At 41.2% G+C, this 16,891-nt stretch overlaps 1 protein-coding gene across 1 annotated transcript in view; it reads right to left on the bottom strand.

Moving 5' to 3' along the window:
- Positions 1–1,716: 1,716 nt before the first annotated feature.
- Positions 1,717–16,891, bottom strand: part of RETN (resistin) — a 31,696-nt gene continuing 16,521 nt past the window's right edge. The window contains exons 3-4 of the mRNA XM_063296495.1: positions 3,582–3,659; positions 1,717–1,889 (exon numbers count right to left, since the gene is read on the bottom strand). Coding sequence (XP_063152565.1) covers positions 1,753–1,889; positions 3,582–3,659 — 215 coding nt within the window. The 3' untranslated portion in view covers positions 1,717–1,752. The remainder of the gene's footprint in view (positions 1,890–3,581; positions 3,660–16,891) is intronic.

The following is a 16,891-nucleotide window of genomic DNA, read 5'->3' on the forward strand; positions in this document are numbered from 1 at the left end:
CATACTGCACAACAAACAGATCAACACTGGACAACAACACTCCTTGACTGGATACCAACTCATCTTAAAAGATCCAGAAAACACCCAAAGAAACATTGGGCGGATAATGTAATTCACTTCAAAAATGTTAACTAGAAATGACTTGCAGCATGTGAAAGCAGTTGAAGAAGCCTTCATCCTGCAGTGGATTGATTTGGGCTGATACGATGATGGCTATGATGATTTAAGGAGTTATGAAATAATCCATAAATAATCAAACACATTGTATGTTTGATCGATGTTATCTATCTGTCTATCACATACATACTCTGCCACAATTGTACACAGATTCTCAGCAGTTCAAGGAACACCTAAATTCTTACAGTACTTCAAATATGGATTATTTTTCCCTGAGTATACCAACTCTCATTCATTTTTTTCAAAATCATTAGCATGGTACCAATCTACATACTGTTGAATGGCCTAGTTAAAGGAGTATCTTACTCTGTAAAAATAGAAATCTTTTAAAAATATTTGCTCCCAAATATTTCTCAGTTATAAAATAAATATATTATATTTTGGGGGGGGATAACTGGGCTAACAAAAATATTTTCTAATCTCAGACATGAGAACTGTACCTTCATCTTTCACAGAAAAATTTGCAATACAGAATATTTTTAAAATAAATGTAAAAGAAAATCAGTGGATGAAAGCAGCACAGAGAAAAGGTGACACATTGCAGTCTCTCCTTTTGTCACAACAGCCACAGAAAGCATCTCAATAGAAGCTTTATTTTATCAATATTAAGTCTATAACCAGTAATATATTTTCTAAAAGTAGCTCTGATGTGAATCTTCTTTCTCTGCACTGGACATTATCTACACTTTCTATGTTCCTTACATCAAAGAGTTTTTAATTCTTTTGAAACCTGTAAATGGAAAAGTATAGTTCATAATTCTTTTTTTTTTAATAGCAAATTTTATTAAGTTTCAAGAGAAGAATAAAAACTACAAAAAAACAAAAAACTACAAAGGGAAAAAACTAAAATGCAGAAACACAAGAGAAATTTTTTCAAATTTACAAGAAGGTGTGGCTTCTGACTTTTAACAGCAAGGGTATACAGGCACAGAATGAATCATGGAAGAAAATGAATTGAACACCCTTGATTGCGACCTCCACATATTAAGCTGAAGGCCTGAAAGGAGTCTTGGTCAGCTAAAGCTCTATGCTCATATGCCCTTGATCCCACTAAACACTTTGGGACAATCCCATTCAACTTGTTACCGTTATGATGAGTCTGAGATGTAGCTTGGGAGGAAGATATGAGAACTAATTTGAGATCTTTGTATAGAATTGCATCCATCCCATCTTCCCACGAGGAATACAGATGAAGATCAAACTCATTGCCGTAATGAATCCTGACATCTTTCATGTTATTGGTGCAGTTGCTGAAATCTTTCTGATTTGAGACCAAGCTCCTTAATATGCTTCCCCTTCTATAAAATAATCATGTGATTTTGCTGGCAGCTTAGGGTCACTACAAAAATTATGAAGCAGGAGCCTAGACAGGGAAACCAAGCCTTCCTTCCACGCTTTAGCTTTCTCTGAACCTCTGGTTCAGCTATCTACAAGACCCCCGTTTCTTTCCCTAATGAATAAACACTCCAGACGCATACAAAGAAAAGACTTAAGCAGTGGATGGTTCAGGAAATTCTAGATGTACTTTCACTGACACAGAAACTGGATTCAGTTTGGTGGTAGGCAGCTGAGAGCCTATCTCTGAAGAGCCACTTTGCAGCACCGGGCAGTGGTCCAGTCCATACCAATACACTGGCAGTGACAAGTACTGTCAGCACGAATATCCCAAGACCCACAACCCATTCCACAGGCGCATCCGGTTGGCTTGAAACCTGAGGATGGCAGAGAAATTAGAGGGAGATAAAATGAGGGACCCCAGTCAGTCTAATAGGGCTAATATCTTTTGGACTACAGGTAGTCCTTGCTTAACAACCACAATTGGGACCAGAATTTCAGTTGCTAAGCAAATAGGTTATTAAGCGAATCCAACCTGATTTTATGACCTTTTTTGTGGCAGTTGTTAAGTGAATCACTATGGCCATTAAGCAAACCATGTGGTCATTAAGTGAATCACACAGTTCCCCATTGATTTTGCTTGCCAGAAGCTGGCTGGGAAGATTGAAAATGGCAGTCACATGACCACGGGATGCTGTGACAATCATAAATGCAAACCAGTTGCTAAGCACCCAAACCATGATCACGTGGCTGCGGGGATGCTGCAATGGTCATAAGTGTGTGGGCCAGTTGTATAGTCAGTTTTTTCAGCACTGTTGTAAGTCTGAACCGTCACTAAATTAATGGTTGTTAAGCAGGAATACCTGTATTGCAAGTACAACAGAAGCTGACAGAAGAGCTCTTTCAAATATGGCTGACTATGCACCAGCATAAAATGTTTGCTAGGCCATGATAGTTAAAAAAAAAAAAAGGGTATCCTTGCTGAGTGTGTTTAGTTGAGCACATTTTGTCATAAGATATTGTTTTCTTTTGTCTTGATAGTTTCAGATGTATGATATGAATTTGCCTTTGTCTATTCTATTGTGTTTCTTCTTGGGTTGTTGAAAGATATTTAATTAATGCAGTACTTGCCAGAGTTCATTTGATTAGGTAAGGTAAAGGTAAAGGTTTTCCTTGACATTAAGTCCAGTCGTGTCCGACTCTAGGGGGCGGTGCTCATCTCCGTTTCAAAGCCGAAGAGCCAGCGTTTGTCCACAGACACTTCCGTGGTCATGTGGCCGGCATGACTAAATGGAATGCTGTTACCTGCCCGCCGAAGCGGTACCTATTAATCGACTCACATTTGCATGTTTTCAAACTGCTAGGCTGGCAGGATGAGCTCACCCCGTCATGCGGATTCAAACTGCCAACCTTCCGATCGGCAAGCTCAGCAGCTCAGCGGTTTAACCTGCAGCGCCACTGCGTCCCTTCATTTGATTAGACTACTCTCTAATAACCTGAGAATTTAAAATTTAAATTTAAAAGTTCAGCCTTGTGACATTGTGGCAGAAGTTTCACCTTTTCACAAGGATTAAAGAAGATGGAAAAATGGTACATTTTCATTTTGCATCTAACAGTATTTTGGTTACAGTGATTATGAGTTCTAGAATTGCTGTATTTCTATATATGCTTGTAGAGTTCTCCATAGTTTTATCTGCTAGCACACAATAAAGGAAGTGACATTTTAAATAAAGATCAGAGTGAATTCACAGAATTTTCACCTTGTTATTGGTGATCTAAAACCACTTTAAGCTGCATTGCACATAACAGTAATCCCATACCTACATGGGATATTACTGTATCTGTGTTTGATCTAAGATCTCACACTTAGAAGTGTTTCTTTCTCCTCACCTTTGATTGGAGGAGGAAGGGGTAAGTCAGCTGCTGAAAGATGAGAGATACAATCTTCGGACACAGTGTTAACTTATCACTTAACTTGCATGTTACATCCTTGTACACATCGAGTAATTCAGCACTGATGAAAATGTGCCCCTTTAGTGACCCTTTCCAAGCATGGCAAAATGACTCACCTGAGGGGCACGTAGCAACAGTTCCTTGGTATTTCACATCTCTGCAAACCAGCTGTGCCTTTTCCAGCTCTGATGCCACTTAAACAACAAAAAGGGGGTTACTATTACCTCAAGCCAATCTTGCTCAGGCAGAAGAGGATTCCTTATAGATATCTCCATATAGATATCTAAAAGTGACTGGGATTTACCCACAAAAATAAATTCCTGCTCTCCCAGTCTGAGCCACTTTAATTATACAGTCCAAATTTATACATGGGGCTAAAGCAGAGTAGGATGTTTCTTTCTGGACTCATGTATTCTGCAAACCTCATGTATTTAACAAACCATGTATAATAAATGGGGAAGCCCCCCTTCACTCAAGCATGCAGTTGCATGGCTTGCACAAACACCAAGGCAGGAAGCTCCCTCCCACAGTCAACCAAACCCCCAATACTGTACATAAAATCTCACTGAGCACACCTGAGAACACATGCGCCAGGGGATAACTCACAGCCCCTCTGTTTGGGCTACAGACAACAAACGTTTAGCAGTTTCGGAATCCTAGCCTGGAGATAAGGATACTAAGCTGTTTTCTCTGGAGAATGGAGGTGAGGAAGGGAGCAGTGGATTGGGGCTCCTGAATGCTCCAGGAAATCATAGGAGCCAAGGTAAATTGTTCTTAAAACTCCAATTGAAAGCTACCGCATATTAGAATTAGGAATTATCTACAAAAGTGTAAATCCTTCTTCTAAGTTTTTAGCCAAGGACATTGTAACCATAGTGATTTGTTTTAAGGCATGAGTTGGTCAGCTTTATTGACTCCTCTGGATACTTTGAATGTGTCTGCTTAATTGTTTCTAGTAACTTTTGCACCTCAAATTTATTGTAGTTGAGCAAAGCAAGCTCAGTTCTTAGATTTTTGTTCCATCTTTAGCTTTTTGAGCCTCAGATCCCACTCACCCTAGATCTGTGCCCACTATCCCTGAAGCATTTTATGGGAGATTGAAGTTTAATATGCTATTCATGATTTTATCAGCACCAAATGATGTATTTTATCCACCTAAAATCATTTTGGATAGTTTTACATTTTCTCTTTTAAATTTTTTAGTAAACTTGATTTTTAAACAATACTTTGGTGCATATGTTTTCAGCTCATCAAAAAAGGAGGGGTAGCTGTTCCTCTCTGGCCACATACCTTAAAGCCATAGTGGGCAGGAGATGACACCATATTGATTTTCCTCTTTCATTTTTATTCCTAGTTTATTGGCAAGTATGTACTTAAGCTATGAAATACCCTGTCTTTCTCACAAGCTGGTGTTAAGGGGGAAGAAGCCAGGTCAAGGCATTCTTTTCCCCCAAAGTTAGACGGTAGCTGTGATCTTGCAGGAAGATTATATCATGTGGACCTCCCTTAAATGTCCATCTTTGATGAACTGTCTGATGGCTACACAATAAAATTTTCATTGGGAAGCAACCAAACTTTAAAGCATCACAAAAATCCCACATCCCTATATCCAGATACCTATAGCATCAATTAAAGCTTTGATCTTTAGATCAAGTACATTATCAACAGTGCATGATGTCTTGTTTTCTGCAGATGTTGCAGAAAATATTTATTTATTTATTTATTTGTTTATTTATTTATTATTTAAATTTCAACAGGGGACTCTGGGCAGTTAAATATCATAGCTACCAGCAGGAATATGGTGGTTTTTATCATCTGCATAGCACAAGACTTCCTGAAGGGGGGGAAATGCAATCATTACATAATTCTCGTATCAGGTATAGCAGGATTCTGAAGAACAAGTGGAGAAAGTAGATGTCATGAGAAAATAATCAGAGGCATGGGGACAGTCTTTTGAGGAACTAAAAATCACAAAACAAAATCTCCAAGTGTTGTACTTGAATCCAGTGTCAAACAAGCAAAAAAGGAAATTTGAGTAAAGAAGGTTGCTAATAGGGAGGCTGCGATCAGTGAAACCAGAGTTTATTGTTAAACAGAGAATGATAAAAATGTAATTATTGCAAAAAAAGTCATACACACACACACACACACCCCCCCCCCAGAAGACAGCGGTGGTGATAGGTGTAGCAGTGCAAAGTGACCACAACATCAGGAAGAAGGAATATGAGAAGCTGGAGAAGTACCAGGGCCTGAAGGAGGAACTAGACAGGAAGTGGAAAGTGAAGGCCAAAGTGGTCCCAGTGGTGGTAGGGGCACTCGGGACTGTGACTCCCAAGCTGGGAGAGTGACTCCAACAGATCCCAGGAGCAACATTAAACTCTCCTCTGTCCAGAAGAGTGCAGTGCTAGGAACAGCCAAGATACTGCGCAGAACCCTCAGATTCCCAGGCCTCTGGTAGAGGACCTGAGGTTGAGGAAGACACATACCAACCATAGGGAATTTTATAAAAAAAAGCAGTTACTTTTTATAAAATAAGGATATACAAGAATTTAAGCCCCTGGCTGCTGTAATGGACTGGATGAGGGCCAATAAACTGATTCCAGGCAAGACAGAAGTGCTGACAGTGAATGAATTATCCATTTGGGGAAGTAAAGTTTAGACAGTTCTAGATGAGGTAGCACTCCCCTTAAAGGATCAAGTTTATAACTGGAGGAGCTTCTGCATCCATCTTTAACATTAGAGGCATGGGTGAACTTCGTGACACAAAGTACCTTTCACCAGCTCAGGCTGGTTCACCAGCAACTGCCCCACTTAGAGAGAGAGACAGTAATACACATATTTCAGTAAGGTATTTTTAATGCGAGTCTGGGGTAAATACAGAATCTTGGAAATTTCCCATCCTCATTTATTGTGAGTTCATTAATTTTTTAAATTGAAATTGTTTTCATTGTTTTCATTGTTGTAAGCTGCTCTGAGTCACTTGCTGAGAAGGGCTGCTATAGAAATTGAATGAATGAATGAATGAATAAAATTAAAGTGGAGTCTTTTTGAATGGGTTAAATTCTTCTTCCCAGTTTCTCTCCATCTGGCCTAAGTTATTTATGAGATAATGTCATGTTCCCATTCCGATGTTTATGGTTCCTCGTAACGTTTCACATGTCATATCTGCAGTTGCGTGCCTGCCTGGCCACGCTGGTAAATTTCCTTTGTGCTGACTTGTAATCTTCTGGAATGTATGTTTGGGTTATCTCTGCTGTTCAAGGTTACTTTCTCAGGCCGATTCTAACGGTTGCTAGCATCTGGGGGTGGTGGTGGTTGCTATGCTAGCCTGAGGGGAGGGTTCGCAACGGGAGCAAGGCTTTTTAAGTTTGCATTTGGCGCGCTTTTGCTCATTCTCAGCTTTCTTCGTACTTTGCACACTATTCATTCAATAAATTAGTTTTCTCTAGTAACTACTGATGAGACTCCTTTTATTGGAATAGGCAATCATTACAGATAAACAGTCAACTGTTTGATTTCATGGCAGCCCTTGATCATCCATTTGAGGGGTAAAGAAATGTCAAACACAGTCATGGGGACAGCAAAGATACTTTTAAATATTTTTCACGTTAGGAAACAACAACATTGGAAACATGACTTCTAAATTTATCTAAGCGGGATGTGCCTGTTGTGAGCAGCAACTGAATTAACAGTAACTCTCTCCTGGGTTCTTGACATCTTTTCTTTCCAAAACCATAGTCATTATATTTTTTACCCTCTGCCTACATAATGCAGGTAACTATTTTACCAAAAAGCATGAGAATGTTCTTTGACATGGAGTACTGTACGCCTACTAATCACACATAATGTACATCATTTATGAGAGGCAAGCTCACATTTATCTCCCGGTCCCCTGAGTATGAACTGCAGCCCATGATTAGTCCTGAATAAGACATATTAAAAATGAAGGATAGATAACAGCCAGTAGATATATACTGATTTCTTTTAAAGTCTATAGGAATACTTTTAATTTTTGAGAGGCATCTAGAGGCATGGGTGGATCTACAATTTATTTTGTACATCTCAGTTCTTTCAATGTCCATATGTCAATGTTTGTACTTCTATAGCCACATGATCTTATACTGATCAAGGGATCTATCTCTAGAACAAGGTGGACACAGCAGAGATTTTAATGCTCATACATAGCACTTGCAAAATTGATGATTCCAGATTTCTTTTTTTGTTGTTGTTCCACGAAAGCTTTGAACAACCCATACTGCAACTTGATACTCCCTTGCATCAAATATAGTATTACTCAATTTGCTTTCCTGGAAACTCTCACATCTGAACCAAGATTGAAATTTGGTACAGATTGGCTTTAATATATTTATTCTGTTTCCCCAAACAAGAAATCCAGCTATGGTAGGGTTACAATGCCAATCAGATTTGTGGAAAAAAGCCATCTGCTAAAGGTTATAACTATCTAAGTACTGTAGATCATTTTCAGTACCTGGTCAATCTGGTAGAATTGGAGTGGCCAGTATACCCCTAGTAGATTTTGAATTTCCACTCATATGTGCTCTGTTTATCTCCTGTTTTCCTATTTCCTGCTTTTAAAAAGCATTGAGCAGGCTGGAGATGTCTCAATAAGTTGAAAACTTGAAATAATTAGAGTTTTTTTCCCCACAAACTGATGACCTCCTGCTTATTTAAGAACATGGGTAACTAGAATCTGTTTCGTCAAATTTGGGGAAAGATTGATTTCAGTACGTATCAACTTATCTCCTAAGATCTTCTTGATTTAACACAGCATTTTGTGGAGGAGGCAGTTGAAAAAGAAAGTGTACAATGTAGACATACCTAAAATATTTTTTGAAAAGATTAGTATCTGGGCAGTGATTGATTTCCATAGCTGATACAGTTGTTTATACTGATGTGTTTATTGTACTATGGTTTTACTGAAAGGCAATGATGGGATATTTTGGAGTTTGGTTATCGTGGATTAATGAAGCTGACAAAAGTTTCACCCTGCATTTATCATTTCAGGCATAGATCTCCCCTCTTCATATGTAAGGGCACTTGGAAAAGATATGATCTTCTGATTTTTTTTCCATGGACGAGTTCCAGTCTTTGTCAATTCATTTACAATGATTAACTCTTCTGGCTTTTTCCCTTCTATCTGGTGTAAGGTATAGAAAAATACAATTTGTAAATAAGGAAGATCTATACATATATATAGCCATATAAGCTTTAAGCACCAGTCGCAAACTCAGCCCTAAACAACTTCGCTGGGCTGAATTCTTCAGTCGCTTTGATTTCACACTTAAATTCATACCAGGCAAGAAAAACTTTTTAGCAGATGCTCTCTCACGCAGACCGCAAGATGCTGGTCCTGACCCAATGGTTCAAGGCACCGTCTGGACTGAGAGGCAATTAGGATTGCCTGCAGTGACACGCAGCCGGGCGCGAGCCCAGCAATCTCTGCCTCAATCCACTCCAACTCCCTCCCAGCCGCGGCGCTTGCCAATTCCCTCAGACTTAAAGCAACAGTTGTTTTTTCACCTAAAAACTGATACATGGTTGCAAGCAAACTTAAACACTGTAACTTTCACTGACAACTTTGCTTGGCGCAACGATCGTCTCTATGTGCCTGAGGCGTTGCGAAAGGCAGTTCTCCTGCGTTGCCACAATGACAAGTCAGCTGGACACTTTGGGTACCTAAAAACCCTTCACCTCACCAGACGACAATTCTGGTGGCCCACCCTCCTGAAGGACCTTAAATCTTACGTATCCACATGCCCTGTCTGCGCAACAACAAAGCGCAAACCTGGCAAACCACAAGGACTTCTACAACCTGTTGCAGCCCCATCTTTCCCATGGCAAGACATATCAATGGACTTTATTGTTGACCTACCTCCAAGTCAACGTAAAACCGTCATTTGGGTGGTTAAAGACTTTTTTTCAAAACAGGCTCATTTCATCCCCTGTGCCTCCATTCCTACCGCGCAACAGCTCGCACGTCTGTTCCTCCTACACGTGCACCGCCTTCACGGGATCCCCTCCCGTTTGGTGACCGACAGAGGCACACAATTTACATCACACTTTTGGCGGGCATTTTTGAAACTTCTTGGCACCAAGCAAACCCTTTCAACTGCTTGGCATCCTGAGACTGACGGATCCACAGAGGCTGTTAATTCTACTCTAGAACAATATCTCCGAGCTTTTGTCAATTATCAGGTCAAGTCCCCTTTAAGACGGTTTTCGGACGTGAGTTCGTTCCAATCCCCGAACTCCCTCACTCACAACCGCTGCCTTCTTCTCTTGATACCTGGGCTGCCAATCTCAAAGACTCGTGGCACAATATTCAACAAGCCCTCCACCACTCTCAAACCACCTATAAAAAACACGCAGATGCCAAGCGCTCCCCTGAGCCTACTTTTGCTGTGGGTGATAAAGTCTATTTGTCTACAAAATTTCTCAAATCTCCACAGCCCTCCAAAAAACTTGGTCCTAAGTTTGTGGGTCCTTTTCCCATTGTTGCTCAAATCAATCCTGTTACCTTTAAACTTGATTTACCTCATAACCTCAAACGTTTGCATCCTGTTTTCCATTGCAGCTTACTCAAGCTGTATCTCCCATCCGACCGCTGGCACTCCCAACCAGCCCCACCTCCTCCGATCCTGATTGATAACCAGCAGCACTTTGAAGTCGCAGACATCCTCAACTCCTGTCGCCAGCGCTCCGTTTTGCAATACCTCGTGCGCTGGAAACACTTCCCTCATCCTGAGTGGGTGAGGGCTACTGATGTTCGTTCACCTATCCTGGTGGACCGCTTTCATTCTGCCTACCCTTCCAAGCCGGCTCCTTAGCATTTTTTTGGGGGGGGGGCGTTATGTCATGTTCCACGTTTCATTGATCTGTATACATTGTAACGGTTCACATGTCAAACCTGTATGCTGCGTGTATTACCATTACTTCATGCTGGGACTTTTCCATTCCTGCCCTCCTTGTTGTTTTCTAACACTGGAATGTATGTTTGGGTTTGCCAGCCTGTTCAAGGTTACTTTCCCAGGTGCGTGTAACGGTTGCTTGCACCTGGGAGGGGGTGTGGGTTGTCAGGCATGCGGGGCGGGACTGGTTCGAACGCAAGGCTCTTAAGTTTGTATTTGGCGCGCTTTTGCTCATTCTCAGCTTTCTCTGTATTTGCATACTATTCCTTTAATAAATCAGTTATCTTTAAGCCTGAGCTTGTGAGACTGAGTATTTGGGATTAGGCAACCATTACACTTTGTACTTCTTTGTGCAAGGTGTGTCCTTGTTTGACAAATGCATGTTGCCAAGATGGAAATGAATGGAATATACTCATTTTTCTAAGCTACTGGAAATTCCCAGACATGTTATATTGTCCACAATCTTTTAAAAACCTATCTATACCCAGATGTTAAATTAGACCCTAATTCTACAGTGTGGATTTGCAAACAGCAATGTCATGGCTGTTCTGTAGAAAAGAATAAGGCCTGCAAAATCATCTATGTCTTAGCTACTAGGAAGATGATTTCTTGGCAACCCGGGAGATGAAATATAAAGACACTTAAGGATTTTATGCAGCTATTGTAGAAAAGTGTGGAAGTTGCACCAGAGAATTCACTGGCATAGGGCTTTCTGAAAGAGTCAGGACATTTCTCCTGTTTCACTGTCTCTGCCTGTCTGTTCCCAGACACTCCACAGTGCAGTCAATAAAACTCAGAATCAGTGTGGTGCTGATACTATGGACCACCCTTGCCTATCCAGGCACATTTTCTCACTGGATGGAGTGGAGGATTACCCTAGTCTCCCCCAGCGGAAGAACACAGGTGAATGAAAAAGAGGGGAAGTTGCTGCTTTGTCTGGGCGCACTTCCTTGCGAAATTGTGTTGTGAGCCTGCTACTATTGATCTAAGCGTCAGAGGACACTCTAGAAAGAAGAGCTGTCACTTCTTGCCCATACTCAGAAGCAACAAAACCCAGGAACGTTTCTGCTATGGTTGGATTTCCTGACGACAGAGATTCTCCTCCTTGTCATTCTTTCCCAACCACACATGCAGAAGGCTGGAGAAAAGAGAATAGCACATTTATCTTCAAAATTGAGCATTCTTTTTTAGGTAGGTAGTTTCTCTTCCTTTGATTGAGAAGTTGAGTTAGCAGCCAGTCCTAAGAAGATGGGCCAGGAGCTTCAGCGCCATACTGGACGCATCACAAGTTTCCATACCTGAAGCATCCATCTCCAATTTCCAAAATCTGAGCAAGGTTCTGAGTAATGTCATATTCTTGCCAAAAGTATAAGCCAAAGAAATGCTTGATTCTCCTCATTCAGCAGTTCAGTTTATTTCTATCACTACCGTCTTCCACTCAGCAATATATAAAGCTAATAACTGGAGCAACAGATAGCTCCTTTGCTCATGATGAAGGTTGCAGATTTCAGGAGAAACAAGCAGGAAGTACAGAATTTCTAAATCTATCTGGTTTCTGCTATTTTGGCTGCTTGCATTCCTATGCTGCAAAGAAGGAGGAGATGGTTTAAAGGAAAGCTTTGTTTGTCTCCATCTTCCTTTTTGGAAGTTTTAAACCAATCATTGGGGGGGCACACATATGATCTCATTTTGAGCGTTATCCTTTCCATTTGCAAAGTGGAAATCCCCACATGGGCATCCCTCAAAATCATTTGAAGCATATGTCTTATAGGAAATACTGTTCTTTGGCTATGTGTGCCTTGCTTATGGAAGACAAAACTGCAGTTGTCATGCTTGTTAAACGCCACAAAGGTCACTGAAGACGTTAGGGGAATAGTTTTATTAAGCTACTTGTACTCACAATAGAATGGAATGGAATGGAAAGTCTCTACGATTTGAGTTTCTAGCTTGCATAGAATAGCGTAAGCATGCTTGAAGTAAAATGGGGCTTTGGTTGCACTGGTGTCACATTGGCCAAATTGTGCCAAACTAACTGGCACCGTCTTTAGAGTTAGCAGGAAATCCTGCAAGTGGCATATGTACAACTGAGGCTGATAGTCTTATCTGATTCTTCTTTAATTACTGAAGTGTTAATAATTAAAGTCACAATGGTTGTTAAGTGAATAAAGTCATAATGGGCAGTGAAGGTCAATATTTAGGTACACACTGAGTGATGATGACTATGGCATATGGAAGATTGTGACTTGGAATGTAAGAGAAGTACACGGTAAACAGCCAAATATAATGGAAGAAAGAAAAACAGATCTGTTGTGTGCAGCCTTTCTCAACCTTTTGACCCTGGAGGAACCCTTGAAATATTTTTCAGGCCTCGGGGAACCCCTGAACATTCAGGCTCAAATATAGGCCAGAAGTTACAAAATCATTATATTCGGTTCATGAGTAGGCCTGTATATATGCGTTAACAGTGTTCTTAAACTAAAAATAAAGAATGAAACTTACCACTTTAATGTGAAGTTGCCCGAATTTGAAATAATTTTTTAAATAAATCATGATCTCCCAGGGAACGCCTAGTGACCTGTTACAGAACCCTGGTTGAGAAACCCTGGTTGTGTTCTGTGAAAGTAAGAGAAAGGGGAAGATGAGTTACCTGATTTTTTATCCCCCTGCCAAAGTTGTACCCTTTATTGGCTCTGCAGCTCCAACACATACCCTGGTTAAAGCTACGAGGACAAAAAATGCTGTTTTCAAAAATAGATCAGTTTTATATCCATGAGAAGAAGGCTGGCTTGACAAAGGACCTCGCCTGGCTGAGAAGTGGGCTGCCCTCAGAACCTGCCCTTCCAAGTCCTCCTTTTCTCTGAACAGAACCCCAGGCATGTCTTTCCTGGCAAGGGCGTGATGTGACAGATTGCTGATTGCTAGTAAAACAGTGTCAACAACTCTCCTGCGATGGTCTCCTGACCCTTCCCTGGCAAGCTTTTTGGGTCAACAAAACAAGCATACAAAACAACAACAACAACCAACCAACCTACAAAGCAAGCCTACAAATCCTATCAGTCTCTGTTGACTTCTTTGATAGATGTTCTAGCAGCAGGAAATTCCTTATGTGACCAAGTAACTTATTAATCAGGTCTTTCCATACACATTTTAGTTATCTACTGCAAGACATTCGGCTTCCCAATAACCCTGTCTGTTCTCTGATGTTTCTCTCTGCTTGTCTTTTCCGCTCTTCATGCAGTTCTTCAAATGCAGTGGTTGCTGCCTTGCATTGTACCTTTTTCTAAATGCCAATTGGCAGCTCAACACAGGGCATCATGTCCAATACCTCTTGCATTTGCTCTCTCTCTGCTCTTAACGCCTTGTTTACAGCAAGATTTCCTTAAATTAGCTCAGGCAGTATTATATTGATCAGGCTGGTCAAGTCACTAATCAATCTTACGCAGCCATAGGAGAAACACCGCAAACGTCCTTCTGGCTGGAGCCTAGCCACTTGACTTTCTCTCTTCCTCTAATATATTGCCTTATTTGTCCACACACACCCCTCACCTTAGCCCAGGAAGGAAAGGGGGGGGGAAATTATTTTCCTTTTTCTAACTAACAACTTCTTATTGCACTCCCAAAATCCAGAAGTGTGAACTCGGTTTGGTTCTGTTTTTATTTGCTAAATTCCCCAAGGAAAGTAAAAAATGGCCCTCAACCAGTCAGAGAAGAACCAGAACTCCTGCTTACATGAAACCTTCTCCTCTCCCTCTGTCCCGATCCCCTTTTCTTGATCCAGAAAAGCTAGGCCAATTCTTCCATCATTCCAAGATAATGCCACCCAGAGCTGCCAGGAAAGATGATATACAGTATATATTCTCTCTCTCTCTGTCTCTCTCTCTCATTCTCTCTCTTTCCTTGCTCTCCCTATTCTAGGGATGTCTCCAGGGAGAGGGTGGATAAAGCCAATACAGTGACCTGCCCCTTTTTACGTTAATCAAGCACTACATGCACGTACATATACCCACGTACTCCTACTGACCTGCCCACTGCAAAAGTGATCAGTTAACGTATAGGCTTGCAGGAAGACAGGAGCCTTCTGTAGATGGTGCACAAACTGGGAGTCTTCCCAAAAGATGTCTATGCAGCTTGTCCTCTTATCCTTTGCCTCAGATACTGCTCCACCTTCCTTTGCATGACACATCAGCCTTTTTCCTATCGTTCCATGTCCTGCTGCAAGATGGCTGTTAACTTACCTCTGGTTGCTGTCTTCCAGTCCTTGTCTGATCCTGATGGGTTGCCACATGCAGTTCTAATCTCTGCTAGCTGTTACACAGACCTGTTCTGGTTGCTTTCTTGTTTTTCACCCACCTCTGCACATCCCCATCTTTCACCCTGTTCAAATTCCATTCATCTATCTTATTTCTTGTAACAAGGTCTCCACAAAGAAAGAGGTGAGAAATCTGAAGAACAAAAGGCAATGTATGAAGTGGTGTATGGCTGTGATAGAAGCAAGAATGGTTTGCAAGAATAGTAGGGTATGAGGAGGCAGAGTCCATGGGGTTGTTGTAAACTGGTTTTAGCTATGTTTCCTTTTCTTTTTTCCTTACCTCATGCCTTCAATTTCTTTGGCTCACTAGTTCTTACTCCTTTTCTCTACTCTGCATAATGTGCTTAACCCCATATGGAATAGCTTGATGCATATGTATGGAAATATAAGAATCACCCACATAAGATGTATGTGGATGACATAAGAATCACGTAAGAATCATCTGCATAAGATCTTAGTATGTTTGCTATATTGTAATCAGCATAGTGTCAGTGAAAGGAACGGGGATCATTTATCTCTGTTTGTGTCTTGTTGGCTATGCAACATTCAGCAATAGCAGCACTTAGGGGCAAGGTCAAACAGGCACCATGGTAGTTGCAGCAGCACAAGCCAAGCCCCATCTCTTTGCAGGTGCCTCCATCTTGCCTTGTTTTGCCCCTCCCTATGGATTGGTATGTGGCACTCAGACCTAATTCCTAATCTGGGGTTTCCAGTCAAGACCACTGCTGATGGGCAAAATGCTTAATTTAATCCCTACAGAGTGAGGCTATTTCTCCTAACTGACAAGCTCATTGTGTGCTGAAAGAGGGCAAGCTGGGTGTAACATGCTCCATAGTATGTTAATTATGAGCCTTTCCCTCTTCACTATTATGATCACCCTCTGCTAACAGTGCTGAGGAAGCAGCAATCTTGAGAGAGCCACTGAAAAGGGTAGAAAAGGCTTAGCAGACCATCCCTCCTAGTTGCAGAACACTGTTTGCTGCTGTTCCTAAACCCAGGGAAGCAGCCACCTGTTTCCATCCTCCCATATGGTTATTTCACAAACCTTGGAGAAAGGAGTAAAGGCCTTTATATGAGCCAGGTTACCTAGCCATGCATTACAGGAAGTCCTCACTTAATAACCACAATAGGGACTGGAAAACTGGTTGTTAAGCAGTGCGGTCACTCAGTGAGTCACCACATGACCAGACCCAATTTTATGACCATCTTTACAGTGGTCATTAAGTGAATCACAGGTAGTTAAGTGAATCTAGCTTCCCCAATGGACATTCTTTTGCCGGAAACTGGCAAAAAAGCTCACAAATTGCAATCATGTGATCACAGGATGCTGCAACTGGTCATAAATGCAAGCCAGCCGCCAAGTGCCTGAATTGTGATCACATGACTGCAGGGGTGGTGCAACGTTTTGCGACAGTCAAAAGTGTGAGTACATGTCATAAAGCACTTCTTCCGAGGTTGTTGTAACTTCGGACTGTCATTAAACGAACGGTTGATAAGCAAGGACTACCTGTAATATGTTTGAAGGCATTTCCTTCACATTGACACCATTTTTACTCAAACACCACACAGACACACACACTCCCTATATTTACAATGCTTTCAAGTACAAACAGTTGACTGGAAATAAACTGACTTAACTCTCCAACTCTGCTGCCATAGTGGGATCAGAGAGACTGAAACCTGCTTTCAAAGCAGCACGGAATCCTTGTGTGAAAGTGCCCATAGACACAAAGCTTTTGCTACATCCGTACTATACTTCGGCCTGCTAGCCGAGTCTTTCACACACTACAATATTTATACATCCAGAAGGGAACAGAATCAGGACTCTGACACTGCTTCTACACACATTCAGCATAAATTGTGAAAACACCACTCCATCTAATAACATGACATACTTCTCCTGGGTAGTGTTCGTACCCAAACTGATTATTTCACACATTATGCTGGAAGTGTATAAAAATCCCAAGTGAGAAAAACTGGTATGACTCCAACTGTCCTTCTATACGCATTCCAAAGGTTGTTGGAATAATTAATGTGTGTGCTATTTATGGATAGGAAGTCAGTGTACAGTTTTTTCCCGTTTTAGAAGTGGTGATTTTGAGTTATCTGATGAAATGTCTGCATACCTGGGATAACAGGCACACACACAAAATGTTCCATCTCTCAGTGAGGTAACAGTAAATCACTG

The sequence above is a fragment of the Candoia aspera genome, chromosome 2 (assembly GCF_035149785.1).
Source record: "Candoia aspera isolate rCanAsp1 chromosome 2, rCanAsp1.hap2, whole genome shotgun sequence".
Lineage (NCBI taxonomy): Eukaryota > Metazoa > Chordata > Lepidosauria > Squamata > Boidae > Candoia > Candoia aspera.